Consider the following 23,669-nt stretch of genomic DNA (forward strand, 5'->3'; position numbering starts at 1 on the left):
TTAGACATCACATACCAAAACTATATTATAATTCATTATGTCCAGCTTAGTAAATGCTTCTTGGTTAACAGTTTCTGTAAGCAAGGTAGGTGACTTATGGTTTTTTTCATAAGTTTCAGTGGAGAAAATATTCATTATTTTCTGCCTTGTGAGATGGCAGCCATCTGGCAGTATCAGACAATAATCTTCATGCTGGTAATAGCTGAATATTTTCCTTGGCCAACTGCAGATTTTGATCTTATGTATATTTTGATAGCTTAGTTAGCTGTTGTAATTAATTAGATAATTTAAGGCAGAGTGAAGTTAACTGGAGTGTTCAGGAACACTGGAGTGTTCCTGCTGTGCTTGTGAATGCTGCTGTTAGACTGCACAGGGACTCCTCTTGCTTCTCTCCATCAGTAAAGGGAGTTGTGTGTTAACATGATCATTTAGGCTTTACCCCTAGTCAGTGCTAATCTCTCAAATTTTCTTCTTCTCTCTGAGGATGACAAAAATGGCTCCATTTCTCTCTATACCAGAAGCATCAATGACTAGAGCAGAGATAGATTAATCTTAATTCTAGTCCTCAACTTGTGCTGCAGTGCACACAGCCTGTTGTCCTGCAGGTGCCTGTGGACTGGAGGTTTTCTGTTACCATCAAAGCTTTCCCAGCTCACCATCACTCTTGCTGATCAGTTAGCCTTAGCAGTACACCTGTCCTTGGGAGGCCATGGTATATGCTCATTAAAACTCTTTCAGGATCTTTCCACATAAAATCTTGTACAAGCTCTAAAATAGGAAAGAGTGAAATGTATTTCTTGAACTGCTGAATGCCTTGAAGCTCCTAGGTACTCATTCTTTTGTCATTCCTGCTTCCCCATCTTGGACCATTGGCTCCTGAGGCATGTGGTCTGAGTCCTGATGCACAGTACCTACATCAGAAATGTGCAGTGGCAACCAGAGTAATTAAGGGCAATCATACTCCTTTCACTTTCTGTATATGGTGCAACATCAATGACTAGAACTAGTAAAGTAATGCTCAATTCACTAAAATTTTGAGGGACTAAAAGATGGTGAAAACAAAGAAGTGCAAGGCTGTGTTCACCTTTAAGGAGATCAGCACAACTGGGGAACAGTCAGGCTCATCTAACAGGGATGGTTTCATATTGCTTCAGGTATGAGCACAAGCATTCGGAGTCTTCTGCTTTGTGGGTTTCAACCTCATTATGTTTTTTTCTCTAAAATGGTTCCTTCCTCAAATCACATAAACATAACAACGCAAAGAAGAAAATAAATAGGGGTGTATCTACACCTGACAGAAACTAATGAGGCATAACTGGCAGCCAGAAACATGCACAGACATGGTGAAGTCTAAGCATGCAGATAAGCTGTGTTTTACCCACGCCCAAGTCAGACACAAAACAGCTTCAGAGAGCTACAGAACACTGGATCTCCGAGTAACTCACTTCAGAAAATCTTCACGATGTTCCTTGCTAAAGCTTTGCTGAGTGGAGGAAGTGGAGGAAGTGGTAGCAGTCGTGGAGGAAACCTTGTACGTGGCCTTGGAGGGCTCCTGACAGGAGGTGGAGGTGCAGGCAATATTGGAGGACTTGTTGGAGGTCTCGTCAACCTTATAAGTGAAGCAGCAGCTCAGTATAATCCAGAGCCACCTCCACCTCCTCGCAGTCATTTTACAAATGTGGAAGCTCAGGAGAGTGATGAGATCAGACAATTTCGTCGCCTGTTTGCCCAGCTGGCTGGAGATGATATGGAAGTGTGTGCCACCGAGCTAAGGGACATCCTGAACAAAGTCCTCTCCAGACACCAAGACCTGAGGGCGGATGGCTTCAGCCTGGACACCTGCCGCAGCATGGTCGCCGTCATGGACAGCGACACGAGCGGGAAGCTGGGCTTTGAGGAGTTCAAGTACCTGTGGAACAACGTCAAGAAGTGGCAAGGTGTGTACAAGCAGTATGACACTGATCAGTCAGGCACTGTTGGGAGAGCCCAGCTGCCCAGCGCCTTGAGGGCTGCGGGGTTCCAGCTGAACGAGCAGCTGTGCCAGGTGATCGTGCGCAGGTACGGCGCCGAGGACGGCAGCATGGACTTCAACAGCTTCATCAGCTGCCTGGTGCGCCTGGACAGCATGTTCAGGGCCTTCAAGTCCCTGGACCAGGATGGAAGTGGCCACGTCAGAGTGACCATTGAAGACTGGCTGCAGCTGACCATGTATTCATGAAGGCGTGCAAAGAAGAGGCTTCGTGTGGAAGATACGCCTGGACGACTACACTGCTCTGCTACACTGCTGTGGTCTTTGCCTGTAGTCTTTCTAGGGCAGATGTAGCAGTGGATGGCTCAGCTTAGAGTGTAGTGATTCCTCTTGTGCTTGCAGTAGTCTGCTTTTCTGAGGGGTTTCTGTAGATTGTTGATTGGGCTGTTGCATAAGTTAAGAAAATTCTAAACTCTAAGGTTAGGGAATATATTGGAAGGATCGAAGCTTAGTTACTGTGTCATGTAAAGTAGCTTGTATACTAGTATAGCTATTTTGTTAAAAATCTCCTAAGTTCGGTGTTGATGTTGATGTTGCTGTTCTGATTTGTCAGCAGTCACTAAGCTGGAATAAAGGCTGTTTGCCTGAAGGCAGTCACTGGTAGAGTCTTGTGCAGTTATTTCTAACAAGGGGAACAACATTAGAGTTGCAATAACTGTAATGATCAGTGAACTTACATAATCATTCAATTTCCTTTCTACTTCTGCTTTTTCATGCTTGGCTGCTGAAGCAAAGCCTCCGTTTTACTGCCAGTTCTATCTGGTGGCCAGGACAAAATTGAAGACTTGTATGAGGCTACTTCTGCAATGATCTCCTTCCTACAGTTCCATGAACTAGTCTTTTCTCTCCTTCCTTCAAGCCTAAACATAGTTATAAAGCAAACAACTTAAAATACTACATTTATATTTAGAGAAACTTGAAATAATTATGCAGTCACATAGCAGAGAGAGAGCCAAAGTCAACCTTTGGCTATCTGAGTGAAATTTTATCAGAGTGCAGCATCCCACTCAAGGTAGTTATGCAGTTCTGGCTAAGATGTCAACTTCTGAGTAAAAAAATAAAAGGAATAACATGAACTGTCAAAAGTGCATTTCTTTGAATTAAGGATTACATTGTTGATCACAGCTCTTGCACAAGGCAGATTTCTTGGCAAGGCTCTGCTGCTTTAAACGAAAATTGTCTTGGGTGTGTGTGAGCTGGCTGGAATGTGAAAGGAGGAGTTAAATCGGCAGCCAGGCACTAGAGGCAGTATCCAGATGTGAGAGAGAGCCTCTCTCAAATGTCCCTGCCCTTCCCCAGGGACACAGCAGTGATTCATTGAGAAATACCACACAATACCTGCAGGCCATCTGCATATTAATGGGATGCTCTGGTTTGGTTTGATTTGGTCTGTTAATTTCCATAGGTTTGATTTCTAAATCTTGCACTTAGCAAATAGTGTTTTTCAAATTGATGAGATATCCTCCCTGGTAAACTTGCAGAAACCTTTTACTTGAAACTAACTTAAAATTTGTGCCCAGATTTTTTTCTTCCTGCGCTTTGTCTAATAGCAAACAGAAAAATATTCATACTATCCCAGAGAAAGGAGGCCAGTTCCTTCCTAATGGCATTCAGCCTCCTCCCAGGTCTTCAGTGGAAAAGCACTCAGTTATCCATTGTGCCATGTAGTGCCATTTGGGCTCTGAGTAATAGAAAAGTGAAGAGGAGGTAAAGTGTGATATCCTCCTCTAAAGTATTGATGCAGTAATACTTTATACTGCATCTGGCTTGCAGTCCATGTGCAAATCTAAATATACTTATGACAGTGCAACTTTCTTGTGTTCCAAAGTCTAAGATTTACTGTATTATATAAAAAAACCAACAACAAAACCCCAGTTACCACAGCATGCTATAGAGAAAATAGTAGCAAAAAATTGGCTTCCGAGTCCTTAATTATGTTTTGATTGCTTTGTGTAGCATAACTACAAATACCCAAGTTCTGATGTTCTACTTTACCATGAAGAGAACTGAAGGTTAGCTCACACATTGCTTCCTTAAAATATTTTTGGGTACATAGGCTGCAGACACAGTTAGATATGCATAGAAAGACAATTGCAGTGATGTTACACAAGCACTTAAAGTTTTCCTGTATTTTCAGTTTAACTTCCATTTCTTTTCCCAGGCAGCAACCCCATAATTTCTCCTTAACCAGAATGCCAGAGCATTTGGAAGTTAGCCAGCATCCTAGAGTTTAGTAGAACTAGTTGCAACATGATCTTGCAAGCATAGTAACTTTATTTCCTACTAAAATGGCTGGAGTTCTGTCTATCAGACTGCACTCAGTTTTGATTACTGAGTTTTCACATTCTAATGAAAGTAATATAACCTTTTTTTGTCTTTTTTCTTGTCATATTTCCATGTGCAGCCACAACTGTGTTAACTTCTTTCAGAAGTTGTTCATAATTAAATTATTTTAAATTATTTTACTTCCCAGTTCTTTTACTGTGATGCATATTCTTAGCTTTGAAAATAAATTTTAAAAATATTCTAATCCCATCAAACAATCCTTTGCTAAGAATACGGTCTGCAAAAGTGTCCAAAAATAATATTCTATGGAGCTTTGAACAGTTATTATCTGCACTGTCGCTTCAGTTGTTTTAAGACTTTATGTTTGTAATGTTACACTTTAAATTTAGATCTCTTACCTCTGAGAACCACAGTGTGAAGAAAATACTGAAAGTCAAACTCTGCACCACAATGAGAGCACAGATTTGTAAATAAAACAACGTGTATGGGACAGCATTGTCCTTTTTAATGATTAAAAACTGTCAAAGTTATAACCCTTAGACACCCATGAAAGTAACTTAAAAGTTCATATCTTATTCATATCTTAGCTCAAAAGTTTACCTGAAAGTCACAGGTTTATGAAGTACAAGATGTTCAAAATCAATCAAAAGATCAATCAAAAATATTGGTTAGACCATCAATATAAAGAAAATAGCAGTTATCTATGCAAAAGAGTCCTGCATTGGTTTTGAAGGCTCAATAAAATTACATCTTAGAAGTTTTAAAATTTGTGAAATAGCTTGATGATGACAGGTTAGTAATACTGATTTCATTATATTATTACACGTATTTTGTTAGTCAAGAACTATCCGAAAATCTAAATTCAATTACTAAAATCCCTGTTTCATAGCACCAAAAATTTTCAAAGCAGTCTACAGGGCAGCCTTAGCTCCCCTGGCATAATATACTGTTCAGCAGCAGAAAACCAAGAGTAGAAAGGTTTAAGGTTGGTTTTAATGTCCACTCAAGTGGACATTAGAAGCTGGTAGGAGAGCCAGAAATAGAATCCTGGTCTGGCTCTTCGCTGCAGATTTACCCAGCTGACCACCCCTCACTCACTTGGCTGGAAAAGTTTTGTGTTGTTCTCATACATAGGGACTCCACTTCTTAAGAAAATGTTTGTCTTGTTGAAATGCAAAACATATTATCCACAGAGGGAACTCTGCTTTACACTTCAGTTTGCTTTCAAAACATTTTTGATGAATGCCCTTATTGTGAATATTCAAAACAATGTCTTCTTGTCTACTTGTCAACTCTATTATGCTGTCATTACCTGCTCTGTGTCCCACCATGTAAGTTTTGCAGGTGGCTTTTGCCCAGACAGATGTTTCCCAAAACACTCAAGAAACTTCCGGTGTGGTGGCAGAAACACCACTGACATAAGCATAGATTTCATCAGGCATCTGCCATTCTCCTTAATGTAATGCAGCTTACACAGAATTAATCATAAATCCCATCAAAGCAAGCTTCAAATGTTTTGTTGATGTAACTTTGTAGTTAACACATTGAAATGTTTGTTCAGATCAAAACTGGAATTATTACAGAGGCTGTTTCAATGAATTCCTTGCCTTTCTCTGGCTTAAAAGGTAGGACAGTGCATTGGCTTCCAAATAGCATGCAGGGCAGTGCATAGGCTTCAGAGGAAAGCTTAAGATAAACCAGGTAGATGTGGTTGTCCTTTCACTGACATATATTTTATTGCTGAAGGTTCAAACTCAAAACAGCGTCCTCACTCTCATCCTGTTGATGCTGCTTTGTCTTTCATTGGTCTCTGAACTTCAGCAAGTGCCAGCGCTGCATGCTCTGCTACAGTTACCTCAAACATGTGGATTCCAGTTATTTTTAGAGCCTTCCTGAAGGCCATGTATTAAAGAAAAAACTTTAGTTTGTTTTAAATCTTTGTGTTTTGTTTGTTCATAAAATAGAAATCCATACCCAGATTGTAGCTTTTGAAAGCATGTATGTTGCTACTCCAGCCTCAGTATGACAGATTTAGTGAGCTCTTAGGGTTTTTCCCGGGAAGAACAAAAACCTCGAGTATTGTAAACTGTCTTAGTGCATGTGTTGTGTTTGATTCACAGAAGAGCTTTTAAAGTGATTTGCAGTATTAACTCTAACTGCTGCCATGCATGTTTGGGTTACAGAATGGAGATGGCACCATTGACTTCAGAGAGTATGTAATTGGTCTGTCTATCCTTTGTAACCCAGCCAACACAGAGGAGACTATTCGGATGGCATTTGAGGTAAGTTCAATTTAGCGTAAATCTACAAACCTGACAAATCAACACTGACTGTAAGTCTGTTAGCTTTCAAATCATAAGTTTATTGCTTCAATCTGTTATGCAAATGTGAGTAATTCTCTTAAATCAATTGACATTTAGAGTGTGAAAGGGAGGGGAAGAATTGCAGGCATCACAGAGAAGAGTTTCAAAAGCCATCTAAAGGCACTAATGAATATGTAACTTGGCAGGCTAACTCCAAAAATGATTCAGCAGCACTTGTAGTTTTTTTTGCCTGAGGTTTTTTCTGCTGTGATTCTTCAATGTCACAATAGATGGAGTAATATCCTCTTGTGGGTCAAGCTTCACTAGAGTCATTGTTCTTAACAAAGAGGAGGAATAAAAAAGATCCAGGGCTGTTCAGGACTGGCACATTGAAAACTGGGCTGCATCTAAGAGCTGCTAGCTTGTCCTCTGGTGCCCTGATAGTACAAGCAGTAAAGGAGCAGTAGCTCCTTTCACATCTCAGGTACATGCAGACAATACATGACCAGGCATGCCCATGTTGTGAATCCTTGGCTCTTTTTTTAGTAGCTCTTTGACACAGATCCAGTTGTTTTACCCATTAATCTGGTCTTATGAACTGTACTGAACAACATATTGAGATACCACTCATGTTCATTGTAAGCTGGATGCTTCCTAGTATTGATGCATACTTGGGAAGTACCAGAGATTTTTTGGCAATCCATTATATCCACTGGCTTCTTTTCAGATAAGCACTAGAGCTTTTCAAGGTGATTTGTTAATTTTTGGGGATGTTTTATCAGTACAGGTTCCAATGAAGAAGAAAGCCTAGCAGCTATTGTTGCTGTTCTATTGTGTTGTTTCCTAGACTATACTGTTCAGTATGTTAACAGGTGTGCTGATTATAAAATCAGTAATTTGTTTTAATTTCCAGTTTCAGCACAAAACAACTCGTTTAGCTAGTTAAAGCCTGCTTCAGTGTAAAATGGAACTGTGGGTTCCTTTTGCTACTTGTTTTCTGTGCCACTAAATGTCTTTTCTTTCACAATGGCAAAGTTTGCCTGTAGGAAGTATTTAAGAATTACAGCCATCCGTCCCTTGTATTTCTCCAGGGGTGATTCATAGCAGATGGTTACTGTCACTGCACTGGGCAGGATGGGATGATCAGTGTACAACTGCCTGCATTCCAGGAACCAAAATTCCTTGTTAATTACAATAACATTAATTATTAATTCCTTAGTGAGTGATCAATCACATACACTAAAATTTAGGTATGTCAGAGCATAAACTATGATAGCAAATTTAATCTGTCAGCAGATTATCTTTGCTATAACCTAACAAAAATGGAGACTAAAACTGAAGATGTTCCAGTATCAACTGGCTGAATCCAGTAGACTCTTAGCATAGCTCATGGTGGCAATAAACATACATCTTTGTTTATGTTTTATCCGTGAACCAACGCTGTGAGGTTTGTTTGTTTTGGCAGAATGTCCTATTCCAAGCTATAGCGTGGGCATTGCTCTGCAGTGTCTGCTTAGTCTTATTCCAGGCTCTTCAAATCCTAGGCATTGTTCACAGAGCTGCTGAGTGCTAGAAAGCCACGATGAGTGGTTAATGTGCACAGAGGGTTCATAGCAAAGTGATGCCAAAGTATTTCTGCCCATTTTGTCTCTTCCAGCTCTTTGACATGGATGAGGATGGCACTATAACAGAAGATGAGTTTGCTTCTATCATTCAGTCAGCACTGAGGCTGCCTGAGCTTGATGTTTCTGTGCTCTTTAAAGAAATAGATGCAGATGAAACCGGGAAGCTCTCGTATGGTAAGTTACATCCTTTTGTTAGAAAGAATTCTCTGATTGTCATATTGACAGGGGGTTTCATTTTTTAATTCCCTCAACGTCCCTGATGGTTCTCATACTTTGTTTCTGGGGAGAGCTGTTGAAGCACAGACTTAGATACTTCATGTGATATTCCTGTGTTTTCTTAGAGGGAACTAACTTGAGATCAGCTTCAGTAAAAGAAGCAGGCATTGAAATTTTCTTTGATTCTATTGCTGCACTATAGTATCTGTGTTTTTTAATGTTTTTCAGAGGAGTTCAAGAACTTTGCACTCAAGCATCCAGAATATGCTTCATTGTTTACTACATACATAGATCTACAGAGACACCAGTTAGGTATGTTTGAGGAGCATAGCACTGAGCCACCAGCCCTGATCTCAGAAACAACACCACTTGCAAGAAATAAAGTCTGTCCAGAAGGCAGTGAAGATAGCTCAACTACCTCTGACAAAAAAGATGACTGAGAAGAGTTAAATAATTCAGCTCTTGAATTCTACAGAATTTTTTTCCCCAGCTGTTCATAAGCACAACTGATGTAGAGATGGAAGTTACAACTTAAAAAAAGCTTGGTTTTTTTGTTTGTTTGTTTGTTTTCATATCAGAATGAGTTATTCCTGTTTGATTGTAAGGGAAAAACCACTGTTCAATCCTTCATGTCAGTATCACAGTACTGGGAATGTTGTTCAGTGTCTTCCAAGTTCATGCTTCCACAAAAGTAACAGGTGTGCTAAGAGGGGTACGAGGCTCCAGCACTGCAGTGACCTCTCAGAATGGAGACTGAGGAGTCCACTTGTCTCAAAACAAGTGGTATTTTTGGTGCTGCTCAATTCCTCTACATCCCCAACATCACTTAAGGGAAAAAAATTATGCTAGAGTGTTATAATTTGCAATATCACTTAGCTATTCTCAAGTTTCTGAAACACACAAATGAGTAACAGGAAGCTGAGAATTTAAGATTTTGGTTTTTGGCTGTCCTTGGATTGCCCTTAACTCCTTAGGAACCAGAAAGCCTAAGCTTCTGAACAAGACATGCTGGTTCACTGTCGTCAACAAAAACCACTTTAGGCCTAAAAGCTGGTGGCAGATGGAAATGGCTGCACTTCTAACAACAATAAACAAATTGGAATTCCAAGATAGCAGCTTACAGTCTAGAGGAAAATGCAGACAGTAAGACCTAAGAATTAATTGACTATTTCAAAATAAATACCATGTTGTTTACTGTAAAAACTGTTCAGGATCACATTGGGAGGAGCATTTCAAACTTCAGCATATTTTTTTTATTCTCACAATTATCAACAGAGGAATGTGACCTTGTTCTGCAAAGCTCAAAAGGCAAATATGCTGTCCAACCTTAGTTCTAGTACTTAGTATCTATCTAAAGCTGTCTCCTAGAAACCATATTTGCATTACTGTGCCATTACTCAGTGTTCTTGGGGCTTGGTTCAAAACCAAGCTCTTTCTAGTCAATTATTTGAATATATTTTGCCTCCGTCCTCTCTAGTGCACTGGAAATTGGGCCTTTACCTTTTTCCATCCTTTATCTGAATGCACTTTATGCAGTATTTAAAATATATAGCTATTTAGGCAAATACTTCTCAATAAAAACTTAGAAGGGATGAAATGAGAAGATATTTTCAAATTATAACTGAGATGAGCAAAGCCTAGACTGTCTAGTACCAATAATAACCAACTTTCAGCAGGTTTTCATATATGAACCTCTGCCTCTAAGTTATTGCTTGCAGTCTGGCCACAAGTTCATTGCCATGTTTTACTTTCTCTGTTTATAATTGTGCCTCTCCTGATGTTTCATGTGCTTAAAATAAATCTATATTTTTTAAAAGACTTTACTTGAGCAGCTGAGTCTTGTTATTTTTAGTACAGTGGGAAAGGTACTATGTCTACCATGAGGGGTTTCCAGGAAACCATGCTTAAGATGTCTTACCTAGGTAAACTCAGTGCAGCCTGAAATTGTCATTTTCAGTTCTTTGTATGGTGGCACTTTGCTTTATGGTAGGACTGGAAGAGCAGGACAGGTAAGACTCTTCCAAAGATTTACTTCTGGTGGCTACCTTGACAAGAGGGATTGTGATATAAAGGTCTGGAAATCCATGGAGAGAGAGTGCCATTTTTTGATGGAAAATAAGGTGTCACCATTTACATGTAAAATGGATTATCTCAACCACAGTTGAGATGGAACAATTATGGCTTTGAGTATTGTGAACACTAGGAGAGTATTTTCTCCCAGTTAGAGAAGAAGAAGCAGGAATACAGTTAACTGGAATTCATGTTAATTCTTAGCAAGGATGCTTTTGCCTAGCATGTTAACCAAAGTCTCAGCTTTTCAACCAGCACTAATCTCTTCAAAGATGACTTCTATTCCAACCAGCAAGAAAAAGATGGGTGGGCAAAGATGACAAAGGAAAGCACTTAAAGGTCTTGGGATGCAAAGGCTTCCCTGCACACGCTCCTGCTGAATCCAGCCACATTTAGCACCAGGAGCTGTGCTGTCCAATAGCACAGCAGGTTTAGAGATTTTATAAAAATCTGCAAGTCACACAAGCCCTTTGCACTTACAGCTAAAAATATTATGCATATAAATCTACCTATTCCTGTAGTTAGAGGAAAGGCCACAAATGGGTTTGGTATGTAGCAGTGATTCAACCATGCTCTGAAGAGAAATTAGCTAAACACTAGAGACACTAACTCAATATACACACATCTGCTGGGTGTGCAGGAAGGGAATACATTAATTTCTAGGCATCATCGTGCCTCAGGGAGCTTTTAAAAGGACCAAACTAAAAGCAGTCTGCAATAAACAGGCATTACATTAAGTGGTAGAGCAGGAACTAAACAGAAGGAGAAGGTTAAAAATACTAAAGACAAAATGGCTCTCAATCAGGCATTGAGGGATGACACTTTCTGCCTCTGACTTCCCAAGGTGTAAATTCAGTCTACAGGCTGCTTTAGGATCATTGTGAGTCCTGCACTGCAGAAAGGATATTTGGCCCATGTCACCATAGAACACATCATTTATTGAACCAGGACCTCTCTGTCTTGCTTTGACATGGATTTGATGATAAGTTCTTCATGGATACAAAAATAAGACACTTTAAATTGTGCAGAAACTCCAGCAATCTTTAACAGCAACAAGACTCAAACAAGGACAAGTCTATTACAAGAGGGAAACACAACTTATTCACAAGAATACAGGCTCATGGGATGCTGTTATTCATGAGGTTTGATAACTATGTACACTATGAATAAATATCATTTACATTTTTAAATCTAGGCTCTTGTTTCTGAACACATGAAAGGCAATGGTGGGTCACCTAGAAATGTGAGCCTTCTTTGTACACCCTGGAACAAAAAAGACACAAATACTGTAAGTTTAAGAAGGTGAATTAATAGAGTGCCCACTGGCCACACCAGGGGTTGATTTCTGAGACAAAGACCTTTCAATCCAAGAAAAAACTATTTGTACTTCCTTTGCTACATCAGTGTTACTGCCTAAATAAGTAGAAACAGAGATGACACATCCAGGTTTCATGTCAGGTTATACCTCTATAAGATCTGGCACTAAACTGCCAAAATCACATAATTCCTGGCTGGTTGCTGTCCATCAGAACTATGAGGAGTAGCAACACTTTGATGGAAAGCATCTGAAAATGGCTCTCCTCACAGTCAGTAACTGGGCAGCACTAATCAGGCACCAAACCATCAATGCCTGCTGCTCCTGAACTCTTGTGCTCATCAGCATCAGAACAAGTGAGGTGCCGAATCATATTGCACAATATTCCTGTGAGAGTTACATCCTCTTCCCCCACCAGCTTGCTCCATGGGGATGCAGAGGAGGCAAAGCTCTGTGATTCCTGAATGGTTTAAAGGGAAACTCTGCACAGCAGCTGTGTGCTCTGCCCATTCTTCCCTTGTCAAGACCCCAGCAGGACTAAGAGCCCCAGGAGTCCAGCCAAGGGCTGTGTTGTGGGACAGCTCTATTGACCATTCATGGAAGAGCTGCACAGGGCAAGGGCTGCTGGGCCATATCTGCCATCTCCCTTGCAATTCCATCTAAAACAAAGTATTCCCTGGCTATCACAAGTCTGAGAACCTTTGTCAAGACCTTGCTTCTATGGTGGTCAGCCCACCAGGGCCCTGTTCCTGGGTAATTCCTCAGGCATCATGCCAGTGCAAATAAATACACCATTCTGCCTGAGCAGGCTCCTCTTGCATAGGTGCCAAGAGCTACTCAGAGCCTGTGGATGTGAAAAATCAGGGCCTGAAGCTTAGAAACTAAATGTAAAAAATGTCCCTACATATACAAACACATCCACACAGACAGTGCTGTGCACTGTTTGACCACAGCCTTCAGCAAGGAATGCAGCCTGAGATTTCATGCTGAGAATTACACAACTCTCACTTTGAGAATGCCACAGGAGAAATTCTAAGGAAAGGTTTGGGAGGTTGGTAGCTACACTCTGTGTGATTTGCTGGAAGGTTGGACTCTGGTCAGTGCCCTTAGGCTTACCTGTTTCCCTTCTGTTTCATATCTCTTAGAACAGCCTACCTTTCTCTCCACTTTCTCCCTCCACATTTCCACCTCAAACATAGCTACCACCATAAAAAGTTATATTCCAAAATGATTAAAGTTAAATTTTAATATTAAAACATAAAAATTACCAAATCTGGTAGGATTCAGGGGCACATGCAGTATTCAGGTAGCTACTTTTACTGGTCTGCAGTAAGAGCAAACTTGTCAAAGGTTGCAAGGGATTTTAATGACATTGAATTAATTAATTTTAAATCTTTACTCAATGAAATAACATTTATTAGACTGACTAGCAGTAGGGAGACGTTTGTCAGCAGTGCTTAAGTTTGCAGACTCTCTGTTACTATACATAGCCAGAGAGGCAGAAAGTAAACATCTTATAGGATTAGCAGCTATGTTCATAGCTGAGATGAAATTTGAACATTTCATTAGTATAAGATTAATTCTGACATTTCATAAAGCCAAAATGCAAACAATAAAATGTGTCTGATATAAATACAGTATGCAGCACTTACTCAGATAAAGTTCAAGAAGCACAGCAGGTTTAGTGCCATGACAAAGGAAATACAGGAGGGTCATTTAAGGACCCAACTTCTGCAAGCACTTCAGTGAATGCTTAATCCTGTAGGTATCAACCAGATACTTTGTACTTATCAAAAGCAGAAAATAATACTAATAATAAGAAAACAAGAAAACTTTCCATGGCCAGTTATTGTAAGGATACTGAGAATTTCATCACCATCATCAAGAACTCAATACCACAACTGATTAAATTTTATTTATTATGCCATCCTCTTAGTTTGGGATATTCTGTAACAACTATGGCTTTACTGGTGAGACTTCAGAGACACATGACAATGTTATAATAGAAAATACTTCATTACCTTGGTAAAGCACTGCTTTTAAAGCCCCTTCTTGCTACAACAGGTTGAAAGTAAATATATGCCCCTCCTTTATTCTCATTTCATGATTTTTCTTGGTTTTCATGCTATTACATGTTTTACCATGCTGATAATAAATCAATGTTAACTTTTTTTCATGTGTTATCTTTTATTATAATTTTTATTCCTGGAAATAGTCAGTTGAGAATTTTCCTTTTAAGATTGAAAATTATATGTTAAAAAGAGTTCAAGCAAGGCTCACCTCCAAAGCTGCAGCTGCATGTGCATTGCTTTGTTCTATACTGGGCATGGGTAAGAGCATTCATGTGAAGGAGTGAGCATCCACTAGGTTAAACTTGCCATTAAAGGCCTCCACAAAGGAACAGTGCACAGCCTTGCCCATCTAATCCATTGCTCAACAATTTCTGCTATTAGAAAAGTTTTCCTTCTGGTCTAGCCTGAATACTTTTGCAGCTGAAGTCTTGTGTTCACCTTGCTCAAGGAGAATTGATGAATTTCTATTTTTCTGCTGGGTGACTATTTATAACTGCACATACCTATATCCAGATCTTATCATCATGCCTGTTTCACTCTTGCCTCTCCCATCCTTTCTTAAGTCAAAAAGAAAATCTCTTTCTTTTTTTCCTCACAGGTTGCACTTTCTAGACTACTGATTATTTTCATTTAGGTTCTCCAGAGAGAGAAGCTCTCAGCTTCAGCTCCAGACCTACCATCCTCAGTAGACAAGAAGACTTTCTGTAGTTTGTAGTCGATGCTCCTGTTCATACACACCCAGTGCAAAGCTTGGCTTTTTAAAAACAGCACAGCATTGCCCACTGTAGAACTGCTCCCCCTTTCTCTCTTCCTACAGCTGCTCATTCCTGCCTACTGCTGTATCTTAGTTTTATTTTTATGGAATTTAAAAGACAGGTTTATCAATAACATTTTGATCAGCTCAAGTTATTGTTAAAAATAGCTTTCTTATTTTAAAAAAACCCTTTATTTCCCTTTTGTTAAGGAGATAATCTTCCTAAAACTTCACTAAGTATCTGACAGTGCACTAGAAGCAAAGCTTCTACAGATTAGAGAGACATCATGAAAGCTTAGAGGCTATAATTGTTCAAAAAGAATAATTTCCTTTTCAAAGGTAAACATCAGCCTTGCAGACAAAGATAAGGCCAAGTGCACAATTAGATACACAAGCGTGTGTTTCTGCTCATATCTCCTGATATCAAAGATTGCAGGAAAATTCAAAGTGTTTTCTTAAAATGTAAAAAAAGAAATGAACAGGAAAAAGTGTAGGAGACTAGAAGGAGTCATGCCAGAGCTGCAGCAGCTTTAGAAAAGCTGTTTTCCTCAATGCAGGAAGTCTTTGAAACAGGAGATAACCAGCCATGAGCTGCAGCAGCCATTCAAAGCAGAAATCATTTCAAATGTTTACATTTTGTCCACTGGCCTTTCAAATGAAAGCATGCCAAATTCCATAATGTTATTTAATCACGTCCTTAACAGCCCATCTCTTGTGAGCAGAGAAGAATATTGTCAATACACACAGTGGGGATGGAAACAGTGTCATTGTCACCTGGGTGGTTTAAGTTCAGGTTTGAACTATTATTAACTCAAAGCTGCACTAAACCTAAAGCAACCTTTGAAATAAACACAGGCAGGAGCCATTCTTTCTACCTTTGGTATTATCAAATTTAAGACAAAAGTCTATGCTTTATATAGTGTAAACTTCTCTTTTAGTAGAAAAGATACTTAGTGGACCAAAGAGAACCAGCCCTTTGGGCAACAAGTACTAGGAGACACCTTTGACAATACTCCCCATTTATTATCCATTTTATTAAAATGGACTTTGCAGCTTAAGCAGAAGAAACAGCCATTGGAGTATTGTATAAAGCACATAAGAACAGCTTCCACCTTTCCTGGCTATTTAACAGTTTAAGAAAGGACCTACCCTGCCAAAAATTGCAAAGGAGAGCACTGGTGTAGCAAACATAGAAACTCAAGAGTTCTGACTCATTAATTACCTATAGGCACTCATGGTGTTCCAAACCCTGTAGTCCAATTAGACAGTTTTTGTTTTAACACTCCCACTAATTATTTTTTCCAGATGCAAGAAGATGAATTCACCATCAGAAAATGAAAAGCACAGATAAAACAGATTTGACAGTTATGGCATTATGATGCATTTAGACTCTCAGTATCTTTTAATCTATCAAAATACTTGTACCTCTAACCTGCAGCTCTCTCTGACTTTCTTGCTGTCCCTAGGCATTTTTGTGATACCAAGCCTGATTCTTCCCACCATGACTCAGGGCACACCAAGGTGCAAGGGAAAGAAATCTCAGCTCTCTGCACAGTCACAGGGGCACAGCAGAAGCTCTGGCCTAGCAGCCAGGTCAGTGGCTGACCTTCTGGTGGAGCCTGTCTGTCTCCATTTACTCTTCTTCCAGCCTAATGTGAACAATTTCACAGCAGACAAAAAACCCCTCCCCTCCATCTAATCTCTTATTATTTTCCCTAGTGGAGTCCATCTAGCTTACATCAAAGAACTGGTCTCGTTAAGCCATTGTTTTATAAATCTGCTAATATTTTTCCTATCCATAATACAGAAGACACTGCTGATAGAAATATGTCAACAGGAAGACAAACAGGCAGCATTTGACATGTTATTAGTCTAAGTCTGGGTGGATAAATAAATCATGGGTCACATATTCACAAGGGGGAAAACACTGTTTATTTCCACTGGATTTATTACGCACACATCTCCCATACAGCCCGGTGACAAAACACACCCCACACAAAAGGATGTCACAATGTACCCAAGAAAGGACTGTTGATGCAACCAGGACAAAGTATTCTCTCCTTAGGAAGGGCTTCAGTCTCTTGGGAGTATATCACACCGGTCACACAAAATAAAGACAGCTGGAAGTGTCCTTCAGCTATATCACTGTATATGGCAGGGTAATTCATCAAGGCTGAATCATTCCTAAACACTGGATGTTTCTCTGGAAGTAATTTGTTCTACAAGTGCAATAATTATTAAGTATTTCACCCCTTTCTTTAAAATATTGCAAATTCCCACACTATTCTTGGATGAAAAATATATGCTAATCCAGTCTGATTCTGAATCAGGTCCACCCAAAATGTATCCCACCATCTCCTAAATGAGAAAATACAAAACAACTTAATGATGGTTTTGGAACATGGTACCTACATTTCAGCTCACCATGCTCTCCATAATAAATGATACTGGTACTGCAAAACTGAACCCAATTTGTTTTGGTGACACTTCCTAATTAAGAACAGCAGTAAAGAAACCACCTTGGCAATTGTTTCAGATGCAACCTTAGCTATAAAAAAAAGCCAGGATTATAAGGTTAGCATCTCTTGTCTCTTAAAAAGGGCACTTTGCAATCAGGTCACCGAAAATCTAAGGAATAAAACACACACAGATGTGGAGTCTTCAGTTAAAAGAACTTCATAGCTGTAGTCTTTACTGGTGTAATAGACCATCAAAAGAAAATATTTACTTTTGCTTAGCAGTTTGTCATTACACAGGTGCCTGTGACCCACTGGTGCCATCCACTTTCAGACAGTGGGAAATTATTTTAAAAAATCAAGAGCTCTTTATTTTTTTCAGAAGCAGCTACTTCAGAGGAAGTGTCTCAGGTAAAAATTTACCTTGATCTCTAGATAAATGCTGTATGGAAGTATTCAGAGACAGAAGATCATTTTGTTTAAAGGGCAAAGGCGCCCCTGTGCCTAATGTACCATGTTCCAAAAGCTGCCTACAGCTCAGAGGACCAAGTATCAATAAAATACATTTTCAATCTGTTTCTTCAGAAAACACAGCCCAGGGCACAAAGATGGTATGATAGAAGAGAAGAAAATCCCTATTAAATCCATTTTAATTGTGAAAATAAACACTCTGGAGGACCAAAGCACAGGACTGGTAAGAAAGCACAAACCTCTCTTCCTCCACTGCTTTCTTAGGGCAAAGACTGATGAGAAGCCAGGCATCCTTCACGGTCCTGCTGGAAGAACAACTTCCATCAGGCAACCAGAATCACAGCAGAGCAGCACAACACAGACCTGTAGGCTCACAGGAGTAAGGCAGGGAGCTTCCAGGCAGCCCTACAGTGGGTGCAGTGCAAGGGGTTTGCACCCAGTGCCACCAACCCTGAGCCCCTTCTGTGCTGAGAGCCCCAGCTGTGCTCATCTCATTTGTGTGGCACAGTCCCACTCTGAGCTGGGTTTTGCTGCTGAGGCTCAGGGCTGGCTCACAGGACAGCTCTGTGTGTGTTGGCTCTTTTCCATCAATGGCAACTTCTGCTCAATCCTTTCCTTATTCAGGCCTGGGTGAGGGAGCACTGCCACTGTGCCATATTCTGCTGTGAGCTCCTCTTGCTTTCACTGTAACTAACCAATGTTCATCACCACACTCATCTTTGGGCTCTCATTTATTGATAAATGGCTCAAAAGCCAGGGCTGCTGATCCCTGAATCCACTCATCACAAAAGAACATCTAATGGAGAACTTCAGTGGAACACATTCAGCCCTGGGTTACACCACAGCTCAAGCCTTACTCACCAGTCTTGCCACACAGCTGCAATCACATATTGTTTCCCCTACTCTTTGAATGAATAAAAGTATTTTTAAAGATCCCACACCATCAAAAAAAAAAAAGAGGAAATACAAGTCACTAACCTAAACCACAGCCTTCCAGGAAATATTAATGCTAAAATCATGGTAACTTTAGTTGCATAATTATTTCACTCAGGGTGTGACCACCAGCAATCTGAGGCTTTCTCAGAAGCAGGTGAAATGAGAACTCCTCACTACAGGGAAAGGTATCCCTCATTTATTTGTTTTAGATATCATTAAACAACCCTGAAACTCAACTGCATCCCTCTAGAGAAAAGTTAAAGGTGATTTTTTTATACATATTACAGGCAAATGTTCACCATTACAAACATGTGGGTTTTTCCTAAGAAACTCTAAATAAAATCATACATTAGTTATGTTATCAGGATCCTTCCCTTACAGCAATTCAATAAAGATAACATAGAAAATTTTAACAAATTCAGCAAACTTCAAGGAAGATTCAAAGAATGGCTGCTTCATTCCTGCAAAAGGAACCAATTAAAAACCCAGCACTAAAAGGAATTTTGAATATATTGCTCTTGAATGAAACAATGTTTGAAGAAGGAAATGAATTTGTTTATGAGACACATTGTTGGCTTTGCTGAGTTTTACTACCACAGTTCTCCTCCAAGAGGAAATACATTATTAAACAAGAAAGAAGACTATCAATCCCAGTAAAGCAGCCTAGTGCTAATGTCAGCAGTGACATGGCAAGGTTCTATCAGAGTTTCATTTGGTATTATTAATTATAAATACTCCAGAGCTTCCAAGATCCAATTTACATCCAAATTTCTTCCAAAAGGTTGGGATTTTGCTGTGAGCTTATTACATGTTCTTATACGATTATTTTTTTACCTTGAATTTTCTTTAGGGTTTGGTCTGGCCTTTATTTTGGGCATTTGACAGAGCCTGTAACAACAGGAGCCAAACCCCACCAAAATACAAATAATAATTTATTCAGCACAGAAACCTGACCTTTTCATGTACATTTTTGGAAGCTGCAGGTACACATTATCAGGTAGATCTGCCAAGAAACAGAACCCAGAAAATGGGTCCTACAAACTGTATACCAGAATCAGAAAATTACATTGTATGATAATGAACCAGCGCAGTTAAGGAAGCATCAGTACTGCTTTAGTGGTTCCTAAAAGTAAAAAAACTGAATTAGTGTGCCATCAGAGCTGTGCTGTTATACCACAGAAACACAGCACAAAGCTTCCAGCACTTCTCTGTTCCTGGCCTCAGACTTGTTCCAGTAAGAAGATTGTGCCCTGCTGCTGCCTCTGTAGCTCTGACCCATTTTCTCCTTCTCCCTGCAGGGTCTGCAACAAAGTTTTGCTGAGATCAACACAGAAGAGGGAAGAAAGAATGAGGATAAGAGAAAACAGGGAAAAGTATAAGATGAATAATGTGAGAGTCATCGGTGGTCAGTGTTAATTATTAATTGATTGAGAAAGAGAATACTGAAGTGCTGTCACTGCATTAAACCCTGTTTGTGCCTCCTTACAGACACACAGATCAAGAGCTGCAGGGATGAAGCCCACAGGAAAGGGGAATGTTCAAGACAACTGCAGCAATTCTGTACCAAAAGAAAAGCAGACAACCTAGTCTCTGACCTAGATGTTGTAAAAGATGGGTAGTTTTGCTTTCAGTAGCCCTCTCCCTGATGAAGTTATTGACCACACTGACTTCCTTTGGTTCTTTCTTATTTTTTCTCTTCTAGTCTTGCTAAATCAGCATATACTGATGTATGTATTCCTTCAGTATTCCTTCAACGTAGAGTTTTCCTTCCAAGTTTGACCTAGGGACTCCTAGAGCACAGCCCTGATGAAGGAAATAAAAGATGTAGGAAGAATCTTCCCACTCTCAAACAACTCATCTTCCCAACCTCAAAATACACCCTGATTTCCTCCCTACTTGTTAAGTTATTGGAAGGACTCCTGTGCTAGCTGGAGCTCAGAGTTTAGCAAATACACTATTCCTTCTTCCAGCCTAAATAAACAAGCCAGCTCTTAGCTGCCAGCACACAGTCCTAACCAAGCAGTACCTACCCCTATCTTCTTTTTTTTCTATTTTTTACTCTCTGTAAAGAAAGAAAGACAAGACAAGATAAAAGAAAACAAGACAAGAAAACATAAGAAGCCATGTTTCTCAACTTCCTCTGAAAGTTTTGAGTCTAGCTCTGCTCATTTGAATCAGACTGCCTCAGTTCAGAGCCCTTCCTTCTGCAGTGTGTGGAAGCTCGAGGCTGATCTTTGCCCAAACTAATATTTAACAGCAGCCTGCCATTAATCTAAAAGCTTCTTTGAAGAATTAGTGAGTGAGGATGTACAACTCACTGTTCTGTGGTAAGTTGGGACCTTGACCACAAGGAGTTATACACTTGGCCACCAAGAGATTGCAGCATGAAATCTTCAGAAAGTGAGAGATATTTTTCTATGTTGAGGATACATCTGAATATTCCATTTTTCCTTCAGAATATGTCTCACAAAGAATATCTCACGGTGATTAATCTTCTGGTACCACTGCTATTTCAAAACATAAACAAAAACTTAAGGTCTAGCTGGCCAAAGCAACATCATCTTTTTAATTACATAATTTTATGTTTAGACATTTCTATGGTTATGTTTGCTGAGATGCAAGAAAATTACTTTGATTAAGAGCAGCTTGAAAACTAAATAATCACAGCAAGGAAGGATGACTGCATGTTTACCTGCTGGTTACCTCTCAGCTCATTTGTTTGAAAGGAAGTAAGAAACCAACTGATTCTTCCAATCTACGTCTAGCTTCCAAATCAGAATTTCCATTCCCTTTTCTTTTGCATCAAAGATTCCTCCCTGCAGAGGACAAGACACAACCAGACAAAATTTCTTACTGGCTTCAGCAGATCTGCATGGAATTAATAGGTCACAAAAGTTTTACTTCCTGGAGGTGGCAGAGCCAGAAGATATCTGGTGTGCAAGAGAGTGGCTGTCAGAGGAATGTCAGGCAGAGGCATGTTGTAATATCACTTCTTCTATTAATTTGTGCCACAGCAAAATCTTAACTAAAACATTATTTTAACAACATTTCCTAAACTTTGATTGCCTGGTTTTGCATCCAGAACAGACCTTTAAGCATAGCTATTCACAGGTCTCAAGTATATGCTTTAAATCAGCATATTTGCTGCAGCATTAAGGAAGTTGGCCCTTCCTCATTTTCAAAGCTGGTGTCTCTAATTTCTGCGGGAAACCCCTGAGCCCTGTCGGGGCTCCGCGCAGTCCGGCTGGAAGCAGAGCCCAGTCCCGGCTCCGCTGGGGGCGGCTCGGCTGCAGGAGCCGCTGGGGCCGGGTTGCTCCGCTCCGTGCCGGGCTGCAGGGAGCGCATCCAGCAGATGGAGCTTCAGGGCAGCCCAAAGGCCGCTCGCTCTCCGCCTCTCAGCACCGAGCGCGGCTCCCACCCGCAGCCCCGCAGGAGCCGGGCGCGATTTTCCCTTTGAGCAGCGCAGCAAAGCCGGTCTGGACAGAGCCGAGCCCTCCCCAGGGCACCTGCGGCTCCTGCTCGGGGGACTCCGGGAACACACCCGGCTCAAGCTGCCCCTGCCGGCTCCGGGAGCCTGCGAGCGCCCGGCAGTTTCATGTATCCACACCCAAAGCACCGTCATGCGAGTTTGAGTTCACTTTGCTAGAGGTGCACCTAAAGCAATAATTCAATTTTTTTTTTTTAATGTATCTTTTCACTCTTTGCAAAACAAGGTAAGTTCCTAATGAAACTATTTGTGCTTAGTCTGGAAATGGAGAAATGGAATTAGGAGTTAAGGGAGTAACAACAGGGAGATCTTGTCTTCTACTACCCTGCAGTATTTCCAGCTACATTAAATACTAGTTTATTTGAAGTTGCTCGCACCTTGTAAAGTTTTCCTCTGACTTTTAAAAAAACACTTTTAGCTACAAAAGTATGTTGTGCTTCATTTTACAGACTCCTCCTCCAGTACCTCTACTTTTGCTAATGTTCAGGCACTGGGTGTCTCCAGAAGGAATTTACTGTCTCCTACATTAGTGGCCAACATTTTGGGCTTGCCTGCTTCTTTGAACACACATGCTCACACACACTGCACTCTAAAACCCTCATCTGCTCGGTGAAATGTCGTTTTTACAGTGCAGCCTTCCCTTTGAATCCTTGAGCTGAGCAGCAGAGATAGATACAGGTACATGTGAGAGCCCTGTGCATCACGTGTGGTTTTCAGTGATAAATGGCTGTAGATGCACAAATTAACACAGAGGTGGCTAATTATAATTTTCTGCTTCTCACATAGAAAATGCAACCCTTCCTTCACATCCCTCAACACTCCCTAGGGCTCTGCTGATTTGGAAATTCATAGCCACTGTACCTAGAGAAATCATGTGTCCATAGTCCCTACCATATTTAGGACATAAAAGTTAACTTGTTTTACTTAGAGTTCCTTTTTTTCCAAGTCCACCTTCCTTCAATTCAGCTTCTTGCTTCTAACCTTTCAGCTTATCAGCATTGATTTATTTAATATAAAGTAGTGAGGTTACCTTAGATCAATTATACCTTTTTTTCTGTGCAATTTCCAATGCCTAATACATCTGTTACTGCTCAGCCGCAGGGACAACTTGTCCAGCTGGATCCTAAATTATTTCAATCCTTAATTCAATTGTATTTTTGCCACAGCCCAGCCAATGAGCATAATTCTTTTATGGCTAAGAAGCCTCTTTAGAAATAATCCAATAGCCCATATTAAAATATAGGTCATTGTGAAAACTGCCAAGTGCCTGACTTGTCATAACTTTGAGGATAGGCTCTGAGTCTCCTTTGGCATTGCTGATTCTTTCAGTGCTTGGAGGCTTAATTTTAAAACAATCAGCTCAACAAAAACAATTTACTTAGAACTGTCCAAACTACTCAATGTTAGTTGGAAAGCTAAATTGCTACTTGGTGTTGCACTTGGATTAATGCTACAACTAAGGGCAACTGGAGGTTTCCAAGTACTAAATCAGTTCACAACTTGATGTGGCTGTTGCTATAGAACTGCAAAGGTTTTGGACAGTAAAAGCAGGTAAAACCCACTCAAACCTATACATGAGTGAAGACACCTGTAAGATCAATGTGTAAACTTTCATAAGGCAAAACATACAAAAAGTTCTTAAGCTTTGG

At 40.2% G+C, this 23,669-nt stretch overlaps 2 protein-coding genes across 2 annotated transcripts in view; both read left to right on the forward strand.

Annotated features, from left to right (window-relative positions):
- LPCAT2 (lysophosphatidylcholine acyltransferase 2) overlaps nucleotides 1-10,277 on the forward strand; it is a 29,157-nt gene extending 18,880 nt beyond the window's left edge. The window contains exons 12-14 of the mRNA XM_066557231.1: nucleotides 6,499-6,597; nucleotides 8,276-8,417; nucleotides 8,688-10,277. Of these exons, the coding sequence (XP_066413328.1) occupies nucleotides 6,499-6,597; nucleotides 8,276-8,417; nucleotides 8,688-8,899 (453 nt within the window). The 3' untranslated portion in view covers nucleotides 8,900-10,277. The remainder of the gene's footprint in view (nucleotides 1-6,498; nucleotides 6,598-8,275; nucleotides 8,418-8,687) is intronic.
- Nucleotides 1,341-2,218, forward strand: CAPNS2 (calpain small subunit 2). The gene is given in 2 exon segments (XM_066557232.1): nucleotides 1,341-1,419; nucleotides 1,422-2,218. Coding segments are annotated over 2 exon segments (876 nt in total).
- Nucleotides 10,278-23,669: the final 13,392 nt, after the last annotated feature.

This window comes from Molothrus aeneus, chromosome 11, assembly GCF_037042795.1.
Source record: "Molothrus aeneus isolate 106 chromosome 11, BPBGC_Maene_1.0, whole genome shotgun sequence".
NCBI lineage: Eukaryota > Metazoa > Chordata > Aves > Passeriformes > Icteridae > Molothrus > Molothrus aeneus.